This window comes from Aquarana catesbeiana, linkage group LG01, assembly GCF_042186555.1.
Source record: "Aquarana catesbeiana isolate 2022-GZ linkage group LG01, ASM4218655v1, whole genome shotgun sequence".
In the NCBI taxonomy this organism is placed as follows: Eukaryota; Metazoa; Chordata; class Amphibia; order Anura; family Ranidae; genus Aquarana; species Aquarana catesbeiana.
In genome coordinates, this window is record NC_133324.1 from 973115676 (window position 1) to 973141461 (window position 25786).

Below are 25786 nucleotides of genomic sequence, written 5' to 3' on the forward strand. Positions count from 1 at the left end.
ACCTAAGGCTACATTTATCACATCCTCAGATAAAGGGGTTCAAGTTGGAAAATAGAACGCATACTGTTAGCCTTTTTACAGACGATATCATTCTGATGCTTACAGAGGTGGAGACTTCCCTAGCTTTGGTGCACCAGGCTTTGCAACTTTTATAACTTATTATAAAGTGAATGAGAAAAAAATCATATGTTCTAGACTTAGGTTTACTAATAACAATTAAATGGTCCTCCAACAACAATTTCCCTATGTATGGAAGGATAGTGGAATTTCTTACTTAGGTATCATACCCGCTCCTAAGGCAGCTTCCTTCACACCTTCCACTCTATATTAGATACAGTGTCTTGAAAAAGTATTCATACCCCTTGAAATTGTCCACATTTTGTCACGTTACAACCAAAAACGTAAATGTATTTTATTGGGATTTTATGTGATAGACCAACACAAAGTTGCACATAATTGTGAAGTGGAAGGAAAGTAATAAATGGTTTTCAATTTTTTTTTTTTACAAATAAATATGTGTGGGGGGCATTTGTCTTCAGCCCCCTGCGTCAATACTTTGTAGAGCCACATTTTGCTGAAATTACAGCTGCAAGTCTTTTTGGGGATGTCTCTACCAGCTTTGTACATCTAGATAGTGACAATTTTGCCCGTTCTTATTTGCAAATATCTCAAGCTCTGTCAGATTTGATGGAGAGCATCTGCGAACAGCAATTTTCAAGTCTTGCCACAGATTCTAAATTGGATTTAGGTCTGGACTGTGGCTGAGACATTCTAACACATGAATATGCTTTGATCTAAACCATTCCATTGTAGCTCTGGCTGTATGTTTAGGGTCGTTGTTCTACTGGAAAGTGAACCTCCGCCCCAGTCTCAAGTCTTTTGTAGACTTTAACAGGTCTTCTTCTAAGATTGCCATGTATTTGGCTCCATCCATCTTCCCATCAACTCTGACCAGCTTCCTTGTCCCTACTGAAGAAAAACATCCTCACAACATGATGCTGCCACCACCATGTTTCACAGTGGGGGTGGTGTATTCAGGGTGATGTGCAGTGTTAGTTTTCGACCACACATAGCATTTTGCTTTTAGGCCAAAAAGTTTGGTTTTGGTCTCATCTGACCAGAGCACCTTCTTCCGCATGCTTGTTGTGTCCCCCACATGGCTTCTCGCAAACTGCAAATTAAACTTCTTATGGCTTTCTTTCAACAATGGCTTTCTTCGCGCCACTCTTCCATAAAGGACAGATTTGTGGAGTGTACGACTAATAGTTGTCCTGTGGACAGATTCTCCCACCTGAGCTGTGGATCTCTGCAGCTCTTCTAGAGTTACCATGGGCCTCTTGTCTGCTTCTCTGATGAATGCTCTACTTGTCCAGCCTGTCAGTTTAGGTGGACGGCCATGTCTTGGTAGGTTTGCAGTTGTGACAAACACTTTCTATTTTCGGATGAAGTATTGAACAGTGCCCTGTGAGATGTTCAAAGCTTGAGATACTATTTTATGACCTAACCCTGCTTTAAACATCTCCACAACTTTATCCCTGACCTGTCTGGTGTGTTCCTTGGCCTTCATGATGCTCTTTGTTCACTAAGATTCCCTAACAAACCTATGAAGTACTATGAAGTACTCTTTGCGTCCAGTATTGGTAAATACTCGGCCATTGTTGACCAATGGCATCCTTGGCTGGTGTGGTATTTGAAGCTCTCAGACCATTGAAACCACTCTTTACATGATTGCAGTGTGACACGATAGTATCTGACTGTGTTTGTTGAATTGTCAAATTGTTTTTACGTTACTCTTTTTATCTTCTCTCCACTACCTATTCCATATTATTAGCTTGAGCAAGCTCTTTGTTGAAAAATTGTTTACTGGGATTTGAGCTCATGTACCAGGTTGTGCACAGTGTAATAAGTGCCTTAACTCTACTGTTTTCTCATATCTATTGTGAAGCTATAAAATCTAATAAAAACTTATTGAAAGGAAAAATAATAATAATATCACACAAAAGAAAGTCAAAACATGTTCAGGTGCACTTGTGAACATTCTATTGTCTCATCAGTTTTTTACGTTAAAAAAATAGAGACACTCTTACTAATATTTTCAGAATTTCCAGATGAGAGAACATGTAAAGCCATACACAAAAATCTCACACAAATTTTAGGTTTGTAAAGTCAATTATAAGATTTTTAAATCTACAGGTTTTATTAAAGTGGACACTGCAGGCTTTTTAATGCAGAAGAGACAGTAAGAGGCCGATGTATGAAACATTTGTTGTATGAATAGGACAAACATCGTACAATCAGGATGAAAATTCCCACACTTCCTCTATGATGTGTGGTTCCTATATCATCAGCGCCATCTAGTGCCACAAAGATGGCCGCACCACAAATTCTGGTTCCTGTGACACACTTCTGTTGCCTGTGATGACCTCACTTTCTCAACACCTTTCATTCCATTAGACTTTATCAAGCGCAGGGACCGGAATTTGCAGTGCGGCCATCTTTTAATGGATGTGTGATCTTTCCCTTGTACATATAAGCATACTGGGAAAAAAAAATATGTTTTTACTTAAAAACACTACACTATTGAAAGCTCTTTTTTTTTAGGTGGAATGGTGACTCTGGAGAAGGTAGCAGAGAAGAGGAGCATGAAGATAGGGTGTATGCTAGACCGATTATGCTTGCAAGGCTCTGGTGAGGCTGCATTGCATGAGAGGACACCTGATGGTGGAAGATTGTTGGTGGCATAGTGTTGAGGTCACTACATATTTATGCGAGCACAATAAACAAAGTGTGGGGAAGCACAGTTTTGGTTTGATAGTATCACTCTATGATGGTTTTTGTTTTTCCATGAGGAATTATTGAACAGAAGGTGTGACAAGCAATGGAGGGAAGAGGAGAGAGGGACACTGGATTGTACTTGAGCACAAGTGTGATTTGACCCATTATACAAGAGGGAGTCTTACTATCTGGTGAGCATTTAAGATATTGGTGAGAAGATTACTTGAAGAGGATTGTTGATTAGGGAACTTTGCACATGGGGATATTCTAACACTGTGAATAAGAACAATAAATGACCAAATATGACCAAATAGTCTTGAAAGGGTGTTGGCAGGCCGGCCGGCTGCTGTGTTTTATCTTTGCATCCTTGCTTTTAATTCCATTTTTTATGTAAGTGTAATCTTTATTCAAATAAATCTTAAATACCAACTGATTTGCGCTATGGAGAGCTGTCTTTTTACTTTTTTTGGGTCCTCCCTGATGATAGCCCATTGATCCACTGGACGGAGCCATCCTGTTCTGCCTTTCTCCACACTGTGAAGTCGTATCAGGACGGTATCGCTGACCGGGCACCTGGTCTATTTACAAGCTGATTTATAGCTTGCCTTTGGTAAGCGTTCAATTTACCTGGTGGTGAATTTTTCACATCGTGACATCTGAAGAATTTGTTAGCTTTATTGCACTCTTATTGGAGATCATTGGGTTTTTACATTTGGACTTCATTTTAATGCTGGGACTTTTTATTGTTTTATCTCTTCCCTTAATCACTTAATTGTTTTCAGTGTTTATTTCTGACACTTATGTGGGTCCTTTAGGGATCTATCTATATAAAATTACACCTGTTTGTAGCGCGGTTCATGTTTATTTATTATCTATTTAATTGTGCATATCCCACAATTTTAGAGCTGCAGCTTTTTCTTGTGGTACATGTTTTTGTGTTAGCACGATAATCTTTTTCTGTTGATTTAGACACTGGATTGTAGTTGAATACAAGTGTGATTTGACCCATTATACAAGAGGGGATCTTACTATCTGGTGAGCATTTAAGATATTGGTGAGAAGATTACTTGAGGAGGATTGTTGATTAGGGAACTTTGCACATGGGGATATTCTAACACTGTGAATAAGGACTATAAATGACCAAATACGACCATATTTGGTCAACGTCAGTGGCCATATATGGGCAATGATATCACTACTACTAGCTTATGAGATCAGGGATTCCTGGCCATGTAAGTCAATGGTGCTGGCAGTGACAACAGCGGTTTACTATAAATGCCTTCTTAGTACCTATTGACAGTGGGAAACTGTCATATATCAAATTTGGCTCCTGCTGAACAGTTGACTGGACAGAAGAAGGTTTGGATGTTCATCTGAAAGCCTGAACAGCCAAACTTTGGACTGAACCATTGGCTCATCCCTGGTCTCTACTTTTTCATCAGGCGCAAAGATAAAAGAATATTGATCATGTGACCACTAACAGCCAATCACAGTGGTGACATGATCAAAAAGTCCATCCCACCCCCCTCCTTAAAGCGGTGTGCCCCCCTCCAAAAATTAAAAGTCAGCAGCTACACATACTATAGCTGCTGACTTTTAATAATAGGACAGTTACCTGTCCTGGAATCCAGCGATGTCGGCACCCCAGCCAATGTTTGCATCAGCTGTCAGCTGCTCCTGCCCGCCATTGCCGGTAAAGAAACCTTGCGGCTTCACAGCCAGGTCTCTACTGTGCATGTGCGCTCTTGGCTTCCCGGCAGCAGGGGAAGGAGGAGGGGGCTAACTTTTGATGTACCTCCCTGCGGCGAGGTCTGACGGAAATGGGGACCGGGTACCTGTCAAAACACTCTCCCCTCCCCCCGAAAGGTGCAAAATGTGGCACCGGAGGGGGAGGAATCAGATAAGCGGAAGTTCCACTTCTGGGTGGAACTCCGCTTTAAGACCCGGTTAAAGGGCAGCACTGGGTGGGTGGGAAGAGGTTAAGAACAATGTAATTTTTTGGAGATGCAATAACTCCCTTTATTTCCAGTTTGCTGGAAAAACAAAAACTTTTTTTTGAATAGAGATTTTTTTTTTTTGCAGTTTGTGTTAAATTTAACTTCCTGTCCCAGAGACACAACAGGATTGTCAAGAAAAATCCCCTCGTAGGCAGTTGCTCATATTCAAAAGGTCTTCTTAGTGACAACCTTAACCAATTCAGCCCCGGAAGAATTTGCCCCTTGATAACCAGGCCATTTTTTCTGATACAGCACTGCGTAATTTTAACTGAAAATTGCGCGGTCGTGCGACGTTGCACCCAAACAAAATTGACGTCCTTTTTTTCCCACCCCACCCCTCCCCCCGTCAGTGCCCCCCCCCTGCCCAGATAGGTTCAGGATCATATGCCTATATATCTCAATTTTAACGTTCCTGCCTAAACTACTCCCCTGGTTCCTCTCCAATCAGCTTCTTCCCCTCCTCCGTTTGCAAGAATGTCTCCCAGGGTGCCAATATTTGAGATATATGTTCTCTTCTATCCAGAGGCATAGGTATCAGGTTTTCCATAATTCCAATGCTTCTTAATTTATTGAGCCACATGGATATCTGGGGTGCTCTTGGATCTTTCCAGCACTTAGTAATGCAGCTTTTGGCTGCGTTTACCAAGTGACTTATGATCAAATTTTTATACCTCTCCATTGGAATTTGTGAGCATTGCAGAAGGAAAAATGCCGGGTCCTCAGGAAAGATTTGTTCCAGATCTCTCTGCCATTTTCCCAGACTTAACATTCTAAAGTCCTCCGGAGGGGCTGTCAACAGAGCATATATCTTATGCAGCGTACACAGGGGCGGACTTTCCGACCAGACCCTAACAACCAACGGCCAGGGTTGTCGGGAAGAGGCCCTTGTCCTCATCAACATGGGGACAAGGTGCTTGGGGGTGGGGAGCCGCAGGGCGCCCCCCTCCCCCAAGGCACCCACCCCCCATGTTGATGGCATGTAGCCTGGTACGGTTCAGTGGGGGCGCTCGCTCGTCCCCACCCCCTTTCCTGACTGGCCGGGCTGCGTGCTCGGATAAGGGTCTGGATTTTGGGGGGACCCCATGCCGTTTTTTTGGCGTAGAGGGTTCCCCTTAAAATTCATACCAGACTTAAGGGCCTGCTATGCCCCGCGACAGGGCCTGCAAGGTATCAATCTAGCTGATAAACGCGACAAGATTGACTTCCTTTTCTAGTCCCGTCGTATCCGAGTCACGTTCAAAATGAACGGACTTGTTCGTGTGTGGGTAAGTCCGTTCATTCGGAAAGTCCATCGTAACTCCATCCGGAAGACCGGCAGACATAGTCTGCCGGAAAGTCTGGTCGTGTGTATGCATGTCCGTCCGTAGTCTGGTCGTGTGTAGGCAAGTCCATTCGTAAAAAAAAAAAAAAGTCTGTCGGAAGTCTGTCAAAAGTCCGTCGGACCAGTCCGGTCGGAAAGTCCGCCCAGGTGTACGCCCCATTAGAGGTAACATGGGAGAGAGGCCCCTTCTCCTCACAATACCTCTCAAATTTTGTGCATGGTTGTCTATAATTTTCCAGTGACCCCAATGTTTCCAAAAAATGTCTAATCTGTCGTGCCTGCCAGAAAGGTATTTCATATTGTCCTCCCGGTTGCATTAAAAGTTCTATTGTTGGTCAGTTATTAGACCTCAACATTTTGTACCCCCTTACCATTTCACACAGGGGGATGGGCGGGATCTGGGGGTCCCCTTGTTAAAGGGGGCTTCCAGATTCCGATAAGCCCCCCGCCCGCAGACCCCCACAACCACCGGCCAGGGTTGTGGGGATGAGGCCCTTGTCCTCATCAACATGGGGACAAGGTGTTTTGGGGGCTACCCCAAAGCACCCTCCCAATGTTGAGGGCATGTGGCCTGGTACGGTTCAGGAGGGGGGGCGCTCTCTCATCCCCCCTCTTTTCCTGCGGCCTGCCAGGTTGCGTGCTCGGATAAGGGTCTGGTATGGATTTTTGGGGGGACCCCACGCCATTTTTTTTTTGGGCGCGGGGTTCCCCTTAAAATCCATACCAGACCTGCAGGTCTGGTATGGAATTTAGGGGGACCCCCACGTCATTTTTAAAAAAAATTTGTCCGGGGTTCCCCTTAATATCAATACCAGACCTGAAGGGCCTCGTATGGAATTTAGGGGGACCCCCACGTCATTTTTTTTTTTAAATTTTGGTTCGGGGTTTCCCTGTGGGGAATTCCCATGCCGTTTTTATCAATGAACTTCTATGTGTATTGTCGGACCGGCAATGCAATAGCCACGAGTAGTTTTAAATGGCTTTTTTCCTTCGAAATGTCATTTTGCTGTCAGACTGTTCTAAACACGGGAAACATGCGCCCCTTTACAGGCATACTATAGACACCCCCCAGCTATGAAATTTAAAGGGACATTACACTTTTATTGTTTGACTTTAAGCATTATTAAAATCACTGCTCCTGAAAAAACTTTTTTTTGCGTTGATCCATGTCCCCTGGGGCAGGACCCAGGTCCCCAAACACTTTTTATGACAATAACTTGCATATAAGCCTTTAAAATTAGCACTTTTGATTATTCATGTTCATGTCCCATAGACTTTAACGGTGTTCGCGTGTTCAAACAAACTTTTTTCCTTTTCGCATGTTCTGGTGCGAACCGAACAGGGGGGTGTTCGGCTCATCCCTAGTCGGCACCAATCGATTATTCTACCTAGCTGGGCAGCCTGATAATACTTACATAAATCAGGCGCCGCTATTCCTCCTGCTTCTTTAGATAGGGTCAACAGGCTTCTGTTAATCCTTGGGCGCCTACTCGCCCAGATAAATTTTGTAAAAACCGCTCAAATTTGACTAAAGAAGGCCAATTGAACAGAAACTGGTAGTGCCTGGAAAAAATACAGGAATTTTGGTACTATGTTCATTTTCAGTATATTGCATCTCTCGAACCAAGAATGTCTGGCTTTACTTTATCTATCTAATAATATTCCAACTTCTCTGAGTAGGGGTAAAAAATTCCGGGCATAGGTATCTGTTAACTTAGGTGAAATCTGTATTCCTAAGTATTTTAATGCAGTTGATGTCCACCTCAGCTTAAAGTTGTTCTCTAGGCTCGTTTGTATGGGGCCCTCCAGGGACACCCCCATCGCCTCAGATTTGCTATAATTTATCTTAAAATTCGACAGAGCTCCGTAACGCTCCACTTCCTTTATAAGGTTTAGTAATGATATTTGTGGGCTAGTAAGTGAAAAAAGTAAGTCATCCGCATACGTAGAGACGTTATACTCCTTTTTTCCCCAGAGGGATACCTCTGATATCGGGGTTCTGTCGGATTCTGTTTAATAAGGGCTCCAATGTCAAAGCAAACAGGATGGAGCGATAGGGGGCATCCCTGGCGCGTCCCATTTGATATTGAAACATTTTCTGAATGTACCCCATTAGCCTTCACCAGGGCTTGTGATGTAGAATATATCCCGGCTATCCAGTGTAACATTGGATCCCCCAGGCCCATGTGTTTTAACACTTCTAACATGAAGGGCCAATTGACCCTATAAAAAGCCTTTTCCTCATCTGTATTCACAAAGATACTCGGCATCTTCTTTTGGTTTACATATTGGATCAGATTCAGTACTTTAATAGTGCTATCTCTAGCTTCCCGTGTAGGGATAAACCCTACTTGATCCAAATGTACCAATTGCATCAGATGGGATTGTAAACGTGATGCGAATATCTTTGTGAATATTTTCAAGTCCACGTTCAGTAATGATATCGGGTGATAACTACTGCACACCGATGGATCCTTCCCTTCTTCTGGTATTACCACAATATGTGCACTTTATGCCTCCAATGGAGGAGCTGATATTTGTCCTAAAACATTAAATGTTCTAGTCATGTATGGGCCTAATGATGGAAAAAAACTTTTAAAATATTGTAAAGAGAACCCATCTGGACCTGGTGCCTTCCTGTATTTCATCGTCTTCATTGCTGTAGACACTTCCTCTATTGTGATTGGCATCTCCAGTTCTCTTCGAACTGGGGACAGCAATCTAACTAAATGCGAGGAGGTTAAGTAGTCTTCCAATGACAAGGATGGTAAGGGAGGCACTGGAAGATTATATAACTAAAAAAAGTAATCTCTGAATTCCCTTAAATCTCTTTCGGCATTGAGAGTTTTTGACCTCCTTTTGTTTTAATGCATGGTATATATGACCGTGTCTGTTGTTCTTTTAGTTTTTTTTGCCAACACTTTACCACACTTATCTCCAGATTCATATAACACCCTCCTCCCTTGTTATAGTATTGCCTTTGCTTTATACCAAGGAAGATCAGAAAGTTGTCTTCTCAGGTGTGCTATTTCAATTCCTCAATGTCTTCTTATGTTGTTTCGCTATTTCCGGCATCCTCTCCAGTAACCCCGTTGTCTGCTCCTCTCTGGCCCTGTTTATTTGAGACCCATGTTTTATTAAAATATTATTGAAAATATGAATTAATTCTTTTAGTCAGATCCTCTCGGATTTCAGGATACTGCAATAGGCTTTCATTTAAGCGCCATCTCCATTCCATCCTTTGAGTTGCGCTCGTCAGGGATATCCTAATTGTAACTGGCACATGGCCTGACCAAGTTATAGTTTCCTATTAGTATATCCTGTACCATCGAGAGTATCTGTTGTGGTATTAAAAAGAAATCAATTCGTGAGTATGATTGATGGGGGTTAGAGAAATATGTAAAGTCCCTATCTTCTGCATGGAAGGCCCGCCAGGCGTCTATTAATTGGAATTCATCTAACTTCCAAGAGATACTTTTCCTAATTCCATTAGAAACTGAAGATGTTCCATTAGAGGTATCTATTTAGGATCTAGGTGGACATTGAAGTCCCCCCTATAATCAATTTTCCCTCCTTAAATTCCTTTAGTTTGGAAAGAACTTTATTCAAGATGTACATTTGGGCATAGATGGTTGCTAAAGTCACCTTTACTGTTCCTATAAAACCCTTGAGAAAAGTATATCTTCCCCCTACATCCAGGCATTTATCCAACCAAGCAATGCCATTGGAGATTAAGATAGCTACCCCTTTAGTTTTAGCTTCCTGGTTCGAGGTGTGGTATACATTTGGAAAATATCTGTTTTGAAGATAGGGGAATGCTCCCCTCTTCAGATGTGTTTCTTGCACCATACCCACATCCGTTTTGAGGCGTTTGAGGTCATTTAGTAACATTTTACGTTTTTCGGGAATATTAAGGCCTCTAGAATTTAATGATGTAACACATAACCCCTCCATCCTCACCTGGACCTGGGCGACCACTGAGAAAAAAAACAAAAAAAAACAAGGGGAATATCTAACCTAAATTTCCCAGCACCTACCTATGGGTACTTAGTTTCCCGTAGGTGTTGGATATGGGGGTGACTAGCTAAAGCTTGAGTTGTTAAAGCACTTCACCCTGTCCCTCCAGCCATTCCCTATATACTTTTATCCACTAATGCGGCCTCTGTATATTCTTTTCTTTTATCCCTCCTCGCTCCTCCCCCTGCTATTCAATTTGACCTAATCCTTTATGTACACAGCTCTTCCACTCTCCTACCCTATGTTTCCATTCACTTTATTACCTGTCGCTGCCACAACTATCAATCAGTTTTTTGATATCCACCCCAGCAATCTGAGAAAAACGGTTTTACGGTTTTACATCACAACAAACACATCAATAGCACATTACCGTGGTATCAAAACATTGAAGGTAGAAATCTGACCTTACTGGAACTGGAGATTGGAAGGTCAGGGAGGTCATACACCATCTAGAACTATGGATCCTATCTGGTGGTCAATAATCAGTTTCTGATTTAGAGAATGTCTCTTAGTAATAATGTCACACATACGGTATGCTCACTTTTGCATTTGTAGAGGAAATTGTTTGTTGTTCCCCATTTCCACGCCAAAAGACAAGATATGATGTTCTTTATCACTACAATATCGTCATAGACATCTAGAGAAAACAAAAAAAAAATCTTAAAAGTGACCTGAACCATTGTCAGACAAGAGAAAATTAATACAAGAGTATAACGGTAACTTTGTGCAAAACAGCGTACATGATCCACATGTATATGACCCGCCAAATACTTCACTGGGCACCACCATCTTTCCCCACACATGCAAAATATAGAGAATATCCAATATTTGAAGAAAGTGGAAAATAGTGTTAGACCTGTAGGGTTATCTCACTGGTATTACCATCTTATATTATCGATGTTGATGTAAAGGATCTGGTTCTGAGCAGACGGCTTCTACACCCCACAGGATCTCCTTGGCTTGAGGGATAATGTAAAAAAAAAAACTATAGCGTGATATGACACATATACAAAGTCTGAAAACCTGCACACCCCAAATAACAAAATATTGTAAAAAGAAAGAAAAAATTATGTATAAAAAATATAAATGATTTTATTATCAAAAAAAAAAAAAAGTCAGTGGGACAATCCAAAAAGTACGCAATGCATTTTAGGTTTCCAAAACTTCCCCTTAGTGAGGCCTAGAAAAAAATATAAGGATATTTCCAGATCACTTCAATATCTTCTCCTCAGTCATGTTTTGGGGGGTAAAAAAAAAAAAATTCTTCTGCATTAACTAATACTGCCCTAAGTCCTGAAAATGATTAAATCAGTAAATCGCAGATGAAGGCGAAGTGTTCTTGGCCCCCTAAAAAGCACTAGAAATTTCCTGATATGAATCAATCATCATTAAAAATCTTAAACTCTTGGATGCTTGTTTGGTGCCCTTATTGGGTTTGAGTTTTGTGTTTTTGAGTCAATGATGGAGAAGGACCTGGGTATACTGGTAGACCATTAACATAATAAATGTAAATTTTAGGGGGACAGCAGCATGGAGGATTCAATAATGAAGGATCTGGGTGTTCTGTTGGATCATAGACTTAATAATCACACATGCTAGGAGGAGAACAGTTGGGAGAGTCAATGGTGGTGAAGAATCTGGGTGTTCTGATAGATCATAAGCCTAATAATAACATGCAATTCCAGGCTGCAGTTTCTAAAGCGAGCAAAGTCCTTTCTTGTATTAAGAGAGGAATAGACTGCAGAGAGTGAGAGAGAGAGAGAGAGAGAGAGAGAGAGAGAGAGAGAGAGAGAGAGAGAGAGAGAGAGAGAGAGAGAGAGAGAGAGAGAGAGAGAGAGAGAGAGATACATGGACATCATATCCCCCTTATGTATTTATACATGGAGATCATATCCCCCTTATGTATTTATACATGGAGATCATATCCCCCTTATGTATTTATACATGGAGATCATATCCCCCCTTATGTATTTATAGATGGAGATCATACCCCCTCTTATGTATTTATACATGAAGATCATATCCCCACTTTATGCATTTATACATGGAGATCATATCCCCCTTATGTATTAAACATGGAGATCATATCCCCTTATATATTTATACATGGAGATCATATCCCCCTTATGTATTAAACATGGAGATCATATCCCCCCTTATATATTTATACATGGAGATCATACCCCCCCCTTATGTATTTATACATGGCGATCATATCCCCCTTATGTATTTATACATGGAGATCATATCCCCCCTTATGTATTTATACATGGCGATCATATCCCCCTTATGTATTTATACATGGTGATAATATCCCCCCTTATGTATTTATACATGGAGATCATATCCACCTTATGTATTTATACATGGTGATCATATCCCCCCTTATGTATTTATACATGGAGATCATATCCCCCCTTATGTATTTATACATGGTGATCATATCCCCCCTTATGTATTTATACATGGAGATCATATTCCCCTTATGTATTTATACATGGAGATCATATCCCCCCTTATGTATTTATACATGGAGATCATATCCCCCCTTATGTATTTATACATGGAGATCATATCCCCCCTTATGTATTTATACATGGATATCATATCCCCCTTATGTATTTATACATGGAGATCATATTCCCCCTTATGTATTAAACATGGAGATTATATCCCCCTTATATATTTATAGATGGAGATCATATCCCCCTTATGTATTATACATGGAGATCATATCCCCCTTATATATTTATATATGGAGATCATATCCCCCTTATATATTTATAGATGGAGATCATATCCCCCTTATATATTTATACATGGAGATCAAATCCCCCTTATGTATTTATACATGGTGATCATATCCCCCCTTATGTATTTATACATGGAGATCATATCCCCCTTATGTATTTATACATGGAGATCATATCCCCCTTATGTATTTATACATGGAGATCATATCCCCCTTATGTATTTATACATGGAGATCATCATATATCCCTTCATGTATTTATACATGGTGATCATATCCCTCCTTTTATATTTTTTAGATGGAGATCATATCCCTCTTATATATTTATACATGGTGATCATATCCCCCTTATGTATTTATATATGAAAATGTGGAGACCCCTGTTGTATATAAAACAAGATGACATTAGTATTGCCTCATCCTTTAAATTAGTCCTCCTGCATTACATACCTTCTAGAGAATCCAAAAAGGAAGAATGAAGTTGCAGGTTCTTTTTTATTTCTGGACAAAATAAAACAAGATGTCATCAGTATCACCCCAAATGTCACATGTACAGAAGAATAAAAGACAGTTTTCTGTGGAAATGTATTTCTGAATGGAGGGAAGATTTATCACATGTCATATGACGAATAATGGAATGTTCTATACTGCTACATTATAACCTGTAATGTCTAGTAGATGGTGTAGCTGACATAATTCCTGTAATGCTAAAAGCTTCATTAAATATAATTGTAGTTCCGTCTCTTGTTGTCCATCATGAGGTTTAATCAACATGATGGATAAAATGGTACATTATGTCAAACATAACTAAAATCTGTATAGCTAATGAAGCTGTGATAAGAATGTTAAGTTACAGATCATATCATTAAACATACAGTATCGGTAATATTTGGTGCATTCTAGAATCAGATTTAAATGATCACTTTATCTGTGAATGTACATCTCTCCTGTAATTACTGAGTTTTATCTGCAGGTGGCACTCTGTCATGGTTTTACATATGGGAGCTGTTGCAGTGGTCACAAGCAGTGCCACCAAAAAAGCAGAATGTACCACACTCGGGTCCCCATCATCAATTCAGCAAATGGCCCTGGAGCCGAGAGGGGACCCCTTAACCACTTCCCATCCAGCCTATTGTCAAATGACGGCTGGGCGGGACCTTTATGGCTCTGGGTGGACGTCCTCCAGGAATGCTCCTCACACGTATGTCCGCTGGACACAGCTGATGTCTGATCAGTGTGCTGGCCTACTGCCGGTACCATGCAATTGTTGTGGCCAATCATAGCAGGTCACATGGCAATTGTAAACATTGAATGGCTTTGATTTATGCCATTCATTGTGTACAATTGTTTTGCTAGCTGTGATTGGTTACAGTGATCACACGGTACAGGCAGGGCCAATCACAGCCCATTTGTACTATGTGATTAGCTGTGACCAATCACAACAATGCAGACAGTTTCTTCATTTTCCAAAAAAACTCACCATGCCTCTTACTAAACACATTCTACTGTCTACTTTCCAAAAAAGTGGTCATTCGGGGGGTATTTATACTGTCCTGACAGTTCAGGGTGTCAAAAAATGAGATCGGCCATTAGTACATCAGGATTGGTCGATTTTCAGATACATATCCCATAATTTGTGGACTCTCTGGAAGTTTCCTACAGAATAAATAATATATACAGATTTGGGTTATGTTCACCAAAGAAATAGAGCAGAATAAATTTTGGCCTAAATTTATGAAGAAAGTTTTGTTATTTGTAAAATTTTATACCGTAAAAAAAAAAAAAAAAAAAAAAAAAAAAAACAGAAAATTTATTATCAAATTTATTATCAAATACTTACCGTAATTTTCCTTTCCTGATGGACTCCATGGCAGCCTATGTGTGGGTTAACCCTGCCTCCTCTCCAATGCTATAGGAACCCATACCCATAAATTTGAACTTACCGCTAGGGACTGCGTTCCATAACCAGTCAACTCTTTGACCAAATGGGCGGGAACTCCGTCTGCCATGGAGTCCATCAGGAAAGGAAAATTACGGTAAGTATTTGATAATAAATGTTCCGTTTTCCTGACAGACTCCATGGAAGCCTACATGTGGGAAATAACTAGCCAGACCACACTGGATGGGTATGCTTGAACAAAAAAAATTTAATTTGCCCCATCAACCAACAGGATTCTTAACCCAAAGTTCACAGAAGATAGAGAAGCAGGCTCTATGCAGTAATGTGACATAAACGTATTAATGGAGGCCCAAAAGGCCTCTTTGCAGATGACGTCTGGAGCCACATGCTGAGCCGCTGCCCACAAAGCCGCCATACCCCTGGTGGAATGTGCCGTCACCGCCTCTGAAGGAACCAAGCCCTTAGCTCTATAAGCCTGCTGGATGGACTGGTTGAGGCTCGATTCCCTCTGTTACAGCCGGAGTACAGAATGAACAGGTATTTGGTGCATCTAAAGGAGGAAGTAGCTTGTAGGTATTCCTTCAGTATTTTACCTATATCCAGAGGATGAACTTGGGTGGACCCTGGAGATCTGAATGTAGGTAGGATGATTTCTTGGTTCTCATGGAACACTGAAGTGACTTTCGGATTTGAGCTGAGCATAGGGATGAGGACCACCCAGTCCGGTAAAAAAGTCAGAAATTGTTCTTCGTGACCCAAGGAACCAATCTCAGAAACCCCTTTGGCCGAAGTGATAGCGACCCAGAAGGCGACTTTTACAGAATGGTCTTTGATTAGAAAGCGGGAAGACCCCGTGAAACCGAGTCCAGATAATGAGTCGAGAACAAGGGGAAGATCCCATTTGGGGAATCTTGGTTTTCTTTGGGGCCTGAGTCTTGACGCCCCATGGAAGAACTGCCAGATTAGCGGGTAAACAGCCCATGATATTCTGGAGAAGGCTGATAAGGCTGAGACTTGGACTCTAAGAGAGCTGATGAATAGAGACAGATCTAGGCCAGATTGAAGGAAGCTGAGGATATCCTGGATCTCTGGATGCCTAAATGATCTGCTCGTAGAGGATGAGAATTCGACAAACTTGGCCCATATTCTCTTATATACTTTATTCATGCTCACCTTTCTTGAGCTCATGAGCTCTCCCTCTCAAGAACCAGACCATCAGTCTCAGTAATGGTGTACAAGGGTGCAGGACTGCTACCTGAGAAAGAAGGTCCGGCCTGAGCGGAAGAGGAATCGGGTCCCGGAAGCTGAGCTGAGTCAGGATGGGAAACCATGGCCTGACCAGTAGGGCGCAATCAACACCACGTTGACAGCTTCCGCTTGAAGTCTCCGTAAGGACTTGAGGATCATCGGGCAAAGGCGTATGCCCTGTTGAAACTCCACCGATCTGTCAGGGCATCTATTCCCAAGGCCTGTCTGCAATGGACTCAAGTATAGTACTTCTTGACCTTGAAGTTACAGGGGGATGCAAATAGATCCACTTCGGGATCAACTCCCAGGGACAGTATCCACTCACACGTCTGCACATGAAGAGACCACTCGTTGTGGTCCAGCTGTGTGTGGGACAGGAAGTCCACCTGGACATTCTGGGCTCCAGGGATGAAGACTGCCAAGATATTGGCCAGGTTCTTCTGGGCCCAAGACATGATGGATTTGACCTCCTAGAGCAGGGCGGGGCTCCGAGTGCCCCCTTGCCCCCTCACATAAGAGACTGCAGTGATGTTGTCCATCCTTAGTACCAATGACTCCCCTTTCAGGAGATGAGAGAAGAATGGAAGGACACACCAGGCCACCCAAAGTTCCAGGATGTTCGAGCCCGGATTGTGGAGACGAGCATCCCACTTGCCTTATGCCAGTTCTGACATGCAGAGGGCTCCCCAACCAGCACCGATGTCATTGGTCGTGACTGTGACCCATGAGAAGGGGGCGATGGAGCGGCAAGTGATTATTCCTGTGCTGAAGCCACCAAAAGAGGCTGCTCCTCATCACAGTTATGCAAATGGACTAATTGATGTCCCCCGAATTCCATTGCTGAAGGGACCCATCTGAAAGGGGCGTAACCGCCACAGAGACCACTTGATCATGGGGGTCATAGAGACCATTGTGCCAATAATTCTTAGGCACTGTAAGGCCCTCAGGCATGAGGAGTTCAGAGCCCGTGAATTTCTTTCTCGAATAACTGGGATCTTCTTCACAGGAAGAGAGATGGTGCTTTCCACTGTGTTGAACTGGGCCCCCAAGTATATCAGGCACTGGACTGGTACTAAATGGGTTTTCTCCAGGTTTAGGAGCCACCCAAAGTCGATCAATGTGGAGATAACCTGCTCTTTGTAGATCAACAATTGCTCCTTGTCCTGGGACAGCAACAGGAGGTCATCGAGGTAATGGTACAAGGCCATCACGGCCAGTAGAACCTTCAAAAAGACTTGGGGTGATGTTGTCAGCCCGAATGGGAGGCAGGTAAACTGCAGATGTACTTGTCCGAATTGGAATCGGAGATATTTGCGAAATTCCTCTGCCACAGGCACATGGAAATAAGCATCTTTGAAGTCGATTGAAATTAGCCAATCGCCTAGCTGCATGGCTTGCTGGATGGTAGACAGGGTCTCCATTTTGAACCTTTTGTATTTATGAATATTTTATGAGCTCCCCCACAAAGGCTTACCTTGTCCCAAGCAATACCCAGGCTCGAGGAAGCTGCCGCTCACTGCCCGCAGGATCTCCCAATTTTAGCAGGGGCTGAGATCTTTTTAAAACCCCCACCCGAGTGACGTCCCCACATCCCCACCTCACACCTGCGCAGAGGAGGGCCGCCGAACGGCGCCTGTGCAATCGCCGGGTGTTCTGCCACTCTGCGCATGCGCGAGCCAAGCTTCAGTGTCACGGAGGCCAAACGCATGCACAGAAGCAAGCAGCATCCTGGAATGCAGGAGTGCTTCAGACGCCATGAGAGGCATCTACAGGGCCCACAAGGGAAGAAGCAGGGAGACAAAACATAAAAGAACAAAAACGCTGCCATGGAGAAAGAAATAAAAAACAGCAGACCTTGCCAGCCGATTTGTTTGCAGGATGTCCATGCTAGGCATACGGAGGCAATCTCCCCACCACCACTGGTGTATCTTGTGCCTAAACAGCCACTCGCCCACCCATGGCTGGGCCCTGAGCTTGCACCGCATAGATGGTATGCCGGAATCCAGAGTCATCCAGACTGGCAGCCAAGCAGGAACAAACGAAATATAAGTCCATGGAGGAAGACGAAAAAGGATTGCAGTCCCTAGCGGTGAGTTCAAATTTATGGGTATAGGGTCTTTTAGCATTGGAGAGGAGGCGGGGTTAACCCACACATAGGCTACCATGGAGTCTGTCAGGAAACATATTTTTTTAAAACATTTTTAAACTTATTTTAAATTTATTTTACAAAAAATTAAAAAAAAAAACTAGTGGTGATTAAATACCACCCAAAGAAGTTCTATTTGTGTGAAAAAAATGATAAAAATGTCCTATGGGTACAGTGTTACATGATCGCGCAATTGTCATTCAAAATGTGACAGCGCTGAAATCTGAAAATTGGCCTGGGCAAGGAAGGGGGTGAAAATTTCTGGTATTGAATCGGTTAAATACCTTTGGGCACATGCACAGTACTCCCATGGGCTGTAGGTCCAAGTGATTTAAAAAAAGTTCCATGGACACCATCAGTTCAGCAGCAGGGGCGGGGGACAGAGAGGGGGGTATTTACTAATTTCTTTAAAGAGGTGGAGTAATCCTCCATGCCGCGGCTCCTGACAAATGATACAAATTAAAATTCCATTTTTTTTAGATGAAACATCAGCTTTAGATGATCCTCACACATCTTGTAGTTGGCCATCATCGGTGGGGGGTTTGGTTCCTTTTAGCCCACCATGACCTGCATGGTTGTATTGTGTCCATCCATAACCCCTCCTCCATAGAAGCCATGATCTCCATATACTGCACTGATGATGGAAAAAAGCATGAGAAAGCTGTATAGAGATTGGAATAAATATCTCTATGTTATTAGTATATGTCCGGCCTAAAAACCAGCAATACATAATGAGCAAAAAAGACAAATAGAAACATTTTTACCTATGAACACTGTTTATAAACAATGTTACTTTGTATACCAATTTCTCCCATCTGATCGATGTTTATAAACAATGTTACTTTGTATCTATCTCCTGTCTGATCAATGTTTATAAACAATGTTACTTTGTATCTATCTCCTGTCTGATTAATGTTTATAATGAATATTACTTTGTATTTCTTGATCTCCCATCTAATACATTATAGATTCCACAAACTATGGGATATATTTGGAAATTGATAAATCCTGATGTACTGACGGCCGATCTAATTTCTTCAGGCCCTAAAATTCCAGGACAATACAAATACGCCCCCAAATTACCCCTTTATGGAATGTAGACACCCCAAGGTATTTAGTAAGAGGTGTTGTGAGTTTTTTGAAGTTTTAATTTTCTGTCACAATATTTTGGAAAACTAAGAAATTAAATAAAATTTGTTGTTCTTGCATATTCTTTTTTACATATTGTCACCAGACTAATACGATATGACTAGTGTGGCAGTGATTAGGCAAACTGACTGGTGGCAGTTTGTAAAAATAAATAAATACATAGATATATTTATGTTTTACAATTATCATGCTTTCAAATTGCTCAAGTCCATGCAATGGCAACAAGCGATGAAAATTTTACTATCCATAGGTGACGTTTTAAAAGCAAGCCTTTACAGGTTACCACTTTAGATTTACACAGGAGGTCTCGTTCTGACGTTTATGGCGATACCTCACATGTGTAGGATGATTGCTGATTGCGTTCGGTGGGATGGGAAAGCCTAAGAATGGCTAGGAAGGTGGTCGTCTGGCCAGCCGGCGGATGCACCAGCTTGTCGCTCGGGTCACCTGGTAGGACGGGAGAACCCGTGCATGCCACAGAAGGTGGCGGAAGGGGAGGGCATCCCCTCCCGCTGCTTGTAATAGCAATTAAGCAGATAGTTAGCAGCTTCGATTGCTATTACAAGAGAGCTGACTGCCGGCTCTAAAAAAACTGCCACAGGCATCATACCAGTATAACCAATGAAATTCCAGCATTGTACGGGTACGTCACTGGTCATTAAGTGGGTAATTCTTGCCAGTTAAGGCAGATTACTGTATCTTTCTATCTGTAGCACCCTCTACCATAGGTAGGTGCTAGAGTGAGGATTTTTTGGTAGGGAAACTGTCAGCACAGGTAAATTTAGGCAGGCCTATGCTGCAAGCTAGGCCTGTTTGTTTTTGATCTAGGGGCAGGGAGTGGTTATTGTAGCAGTGGGTGTGACCACCTGTACTTTGGTTCTGAGGCGCCTCCCCTGCTTCCAGTGAGAATGTTCTGGGAGAGGGGCAGGGCCTAGAACTGCAGTGGCAGGCAGCTCATGTGAGGAGCCCTGACCAATCCCCAACTGGAATCGACAGGGGGCAGGCCTCCTATATAAGCTGAGGTAACAGGCCACTGGGAGGAGTTGGCCGAGAGAAGTGGAGAATGGAGTACTAGACAGCAGCAGGAGGGCACCCCTATGTGGGGGGGTTGTGTCGATCTCGGGAGGAGGCCCGGGAGAGCTGTGAGGGAGCTTCACCCTTACACGGTGATGGGTGAAATCCTCACCATTACACATCATTGATGAGTTCCTGGAGCAGAGGGGCAGGAGAAGCTGTCGGAAAGTACGGTCCAGTTAAGTTTTCCATCATGGACTCGGGGCAGAGAAAGGTCTGTGAGTGTACTACAGTGGAGTGTTGGATGTGGAGACATGCCAGGGAGTCTGTGAGGGAACTTCATCCTTACACGGTCATGGATGAAGTCCTCATCTTTGCATGGTCATTGATGAGGACTCCTGGAGCAGAAGAGAGACTGTGGGTAATAGTGTCAAATTGATGCAGCCCGAGGGCACAGGATTTGCAAGCTGGACTAGCTGGGAACAGTAGTCCACCAAGTGGGTTCTTTTGCATATATAAGAGGATGTGACAAGAAACAATGTGCTACAGAATAAGTTTGTGCAGGAGGGAAGGATTCCTGGGAGCAATAGTCTGCAGGAGTTACGCAGAGGAGGAGCAATAATCTGCATGGTGATGCAGGGGAGAGACTGTAGATGTTATACATGCGCATCATTTCTTCAAGGCTCAAATCAAGTTCTAATTTACAAATATGATGGCAAAGTAATTTGATCTATGGGCATCCCATATACCCTTTCCCCAACCAAGTTATATCCCCCAATAAACAAAAACAAAACAAAGCAAATGACTGTTCATTGTCTCAGAAGTGATATATGTAAGTCGGGCAGCAGGGTGATATGGTGTATGTTAGTAACTAGTGGCAACACACCGCTACATTTGGAGGTCCCACCGAGATCCACCTTCACAGTTAACCTGCTAGCTGTTGCCCCTAGCAACCGTCAAAAACCCAGGGAGAATTTGCCTGTTTTGCCAAGTTTGGGGTATAATGAGCAAAGGACAGTGTTTGCCGTCAAAATTGACTTTTGCCACATGCTGTTGCCCATAGCAACTAAATCCAAGCTTGTTACCAAATGTTGTTGCCCATAGCAACTGTCCAGGATCAGCGCTGCCATCATGCCCCTGCACCCAGTTGCCTCAATGGACACTCACTACCGCGATAAGCCCTGCAACCAGTGACTGTAACCATGTGCTATCACCCGTGGCAACCACGGTGAACGATCGCGCTCTGGATTACAAATATGTCCAGCGCTCTGTACGGCACGGGCATTACCCACTGCATTGCATAAAATTCAAGTAACTTTATTAATTCTGCTTAACACAGTAAAAGGAATTTGTGAATGTCTGCTGTTGCCCCTAGTAACAGAATGCAACGAGGGGGTGTCTATGACGGGATGCTGTACAGTCAGTCCCACACAGTAGGATGTTACAGGAGAGACTTTACTCTGTTACTGGTAATCACTGTATAGTTTGCCTGCCTTCAGTTTCCAGCCTCAGTGACACAGTTTACAAAAGTTCAGCCTGGACAGTGCTTTGAAGTATATCAGCGCCTGCCACCAGGTGTCACTACAGCGCATGCTGCCTGAAGTCTGCTTACAGTTCCTCGCACGCTGAAACAACGAGCGTGTGGGGGAGTTACGCCCCAGCGGAGAACAGTAATGTCCCGTACTCTCGATCGGACATTGATCGGACATTCTGATAACAAAATCCATGGATTTTTTCAGACGGATGTTGGCTCAAACTTGTTTTGCGTACACACGGTCGCACAAAGTTGATGGAATTTCCGATCGCCAAGAACGCGGTGACGTACACCACGTACGATGAGACTAGAAAAGGCCAGTTCAGAACCAAGCGCGGCACCCTTTGGGCTCCTTTTGCTAATCTCGTGTTAGTAAAAATTTGGTGAGAGACAATTCGCGCTTTTTCAGATTCATGGTTTTCAGATCGTTTTCTGCTGTTCAGTTTGTGCTTGTGGGTTTGTATCTGCTCTTCAGTGCGTGCAGCGAGTACCATTGACTTGTCATTGTGTTCTTATTTGTTTGTTACTGTTTTTCAGGTCGCTCTTCACAGGCCTTGCTGTTCTTCAGTGCGTTCTGTTACTTCGTTCTGAGCAGCCGACCGTTTTCTAGCCATGTTGCGTATACGTACTCCTCATAGAGTTCGTGCTGTGCGGGGGCCCTGACCTTGACACAAGTCCAGTCCATGAACAGGGTGGGGAGGAGTTCATAGACCAAGAATTGGTTGCTTCAGCGTGACCAGTTCTGTCATATGCCTTTGCTCCGTGAGATCTGTGAGAATAATCCTAAAGATTTCAGGAACTTTCTCCGGATGACGGACCCCGTATTTCACCGTTTGTTGGCTTTGCTGACCCCCTGTATCAGCAGGCAGGATACCTGCATGAGGCAAGCCATCACTCCGGAGCAGAGGCTCGTCGCCACCCTGCGGTACTTGGCGACAGGGAGAAGTCTGCAGGACTTGAAGTTCTCGACAGCCATCCCCCCCCCAGGCTCTGGGGATCATTATCCCAGAGACCTGTTCTGCCATCATCCAGGTCCTGCAGAAGGAGTATATTAAGTTAAGATTTTTATCCTTTAATATCACATTTTATTGTATTTAATGTTTGATAATATATTGTATTTCTTTCCTCATTCCCTAATTACCATGATTGTAATATGCTGTGAATGTCCCCTTTGTCCTCATGCATGCTGGATATTTTTGTAATTATTTTTGTTGTCCTTCATACATATTTGCCTTCACTTACCTCCCCAGCATGCTCTCCTGGCCCTATATTCACCTCATGTAGTCACTTAACAATGTATTTTATCAGCTCCATAGTAGTGCTTTACCCCAAACACCCCTAAAATGTTTTTAAATGTGATTTGTGCTTTAAATTCAGGCAGAGTGCCAGAGGCTTTTTTTGGGGGGTCCCCAAATCATTTGGAACCATCCCTCCCCCCCAACTGCTAAGTCAGCTGATACCAATTCTCTATCTATCCTCAATCATCTGCTGACTTTGCCAAACCCATATACACTATACCCATCTCTTTTGTGGTCAGATGTATGGATAAATTCCCCAAAGCAAAGTAATACCCATTATTTAGGCATTCATCTCTCAATGAAGTGGAGTGGGTTACCTGTCCAAGAGTCCCCCCCCCCTATAATGTTAGAAATGGCCCATGAGAGGGGGGGGATATGATAGGTGTACCTTATACTTTGGTATTTAAACATTCCCATAAATAAATGTTATCTTGATGTTGGCCAAGAATGTTTGTGTCTAATCTGCTTTTCATGTTTATGTGCAAAAAGACTAATTTTTTTTTGGTTTTACTCCACAGTTTCCTTCCACGCCACAGGAATGGCAGACTGTGGCCTCCCACTTTGCCTAGCAGTGGGACTTTCCTAACTGTGGAGGGGCAATTGATGGGAAACACGTCCACATTGTCCCACCACCCAACTCGGGGTCATACTATTATAATTATAAGGGGTTCAATAGTATTGTGATGTTGGCGGTGGTGTTGACTACTTATGAATTTCTGTATGTGGACGTGGGGAAGAATGGCCGGATGTCCGATGGTGGAGTCATCGCCCAGACGGAGTTCTACAGGCGTCTCCAGAATGGCAGCTTGGACTTGCCACCTCCAGAAGACAATGTGGAAGGACTCCCATTTGTCTTAGTTGCGGATGAAGCCTTTGCGCTGGGGGACCATCTTATGCAGCCATTCCCGATGAGGACCCTCACCCCGGACCAGAGGGTTTTTAATTACCGGCTGGCCAGAGTCAGAAGAGTGGTGGAGAACACGTTTGGAATCATGGCCAGCCGGTTCTGCCTATTTCTTACACCCATACATATGGCGGAGTATAAACTGAATCATATTATCCTGGCATGCTGTGTTCTACACAACTTTTTACGGAAACATTCTGCCAATTATGCTGGCTCAGTTGGGCCTGAGGTGGGAATTCAAAATGAACCAACCCTGACCGCGCTTGCAAGTGGCCGTCCTGGCTTGCCCTCCCTGAGTGCCCGTGATGTCCGGCTAAGATACCTTGAATTCTTTACGGGTAGGGGGGCTATCAATATGCCAGACAATGTGTGAAACCTTTTTCAAATAATAAAAAAAAAATTAAGCAAATCTTTGGTGACATTTGCTGCTTGTGTTTCTTTTAGCTGACCCTGGCAGAAATGTGTTGATTCCTGAAAATGGTGTGATTGTGTAACCTTACAAAGCACTGTTGGGTGTTATTTACTAAAGGCAAAGACACTTTGCACTACAAGTACACTTGAAACTGTACTTGTAGTGCAAAGTGGATTTGCCCTTAGGAAATAACCACCATTGTCACAGAAAGCAGCAATTACATCACCACAAAAGTGTTGGAGCGTTGAGACCATAATCCACACATTCTTGATTAACAATCTTTTTAATACCTGCACAATCAGATGTGCATTTAGAAAAGGTTTTTAAAACAAACCAACATGTTTGTTGTATAACAATGTTTGGGGTCGCATTAGAAAAAGTAGAAATGTCCATTTAAGATAAAACAGGCATGTTTAAAACCAACAAGAAAGACACAAATCTTGAACTTACAAAGTTCACATTTGGTAGAACTTGAAGGTAATATCATGAGTATTTACAAACTGTGTTTGATATTGCATTCAGATGGGGTGAAGTCACCCCTGGAAAAGCCAAATTTTGAAGATGCACACAAATAGCCGAATGTCAACATGTGCTACCTGCCATCACGGGGGATCAAGGGACGTGTTTTGGGGGAGCAACCCCTTTCTCTCAGCTACTTTATTATTGAGGAAGAGGTTGCACCCCCAAAACGCATCCATTGAACCCCCGTGATGGCAGGTAGCACATGTTGACACACTGTGTGCCTCTTCAAAATTTGGCTTTTCTACTATTTGACAAAAAATGTTAAAATTGTAGCACACCAAAAAACAAATGGATTTGGAGGGGTTTTAAACTCTCCCCAAAACATCAATGATGTTCTTATTTTTTTGAAGAACATCATTGATGTTTTTCTTGATGTTTTCCAAGTCCCTATTAGACCTCATGATCTCCCCAATCAGGATCTGTGCACTTTCTGAGGTGAAAGGATCTGGATCCACAACATCACGACCACCTAAAAAGATAGAAACCAAAAAAACCCAGGTATTATAAATATGCCGGCATCCATTTCTTACCTGAGCCTGTGGTCGCAGACACTCACCTGTTGTGGTGCCAATTTCCACCACATCTTCCTCCTCCTGCTCTTCTTGTCTTGGTTGGATTTTCCCTTCTTCCAGAGGTGGGGGGTCTCTGGTCTCCTCGGGTGAGGGGTGCCCTCCGAGTCTTTTCTCCCCTATGTAAAAAAAAAAAAATTGTATACTTAGCACACAGATATTTGAGGGAAGAACTATAAATATGAAACATTGCTTGGAAGTGGGGTACAATTGTCTATTTTGGCTGAG

At 42.9% G+C, this 25786-nt stretch overlaps 1 protein-coding gene across 2 annotated transcripts in view; it reads right to left on the reverse strand.

Moving 5' to 3' along the window:
- Positions 1–25786, reverse strand: part of LOC141123342 (cytosolic phospholipase A2 gamma-like) — a 230560-nt gene that overhangs the window by 44160 nt on the left and 160614 nt on the right. For both annotated transcript variants that reach the window (XM_073612048.1, XM_073612049.1), the window contains exons 13-14: positions 13313–13363; positions 10652–10747 (exon numbers count right to left, since the gene is read on the reverse strand). In XM_073612048.1, the coding sequence (XP_073468149.1) occupies positions 10652–10747; positions 13313–13363 (147 nt within the window). The remainder of the gene's footprint in view (positions 1–10651; positions 10748–13312; positions 13364–25786) is intronic.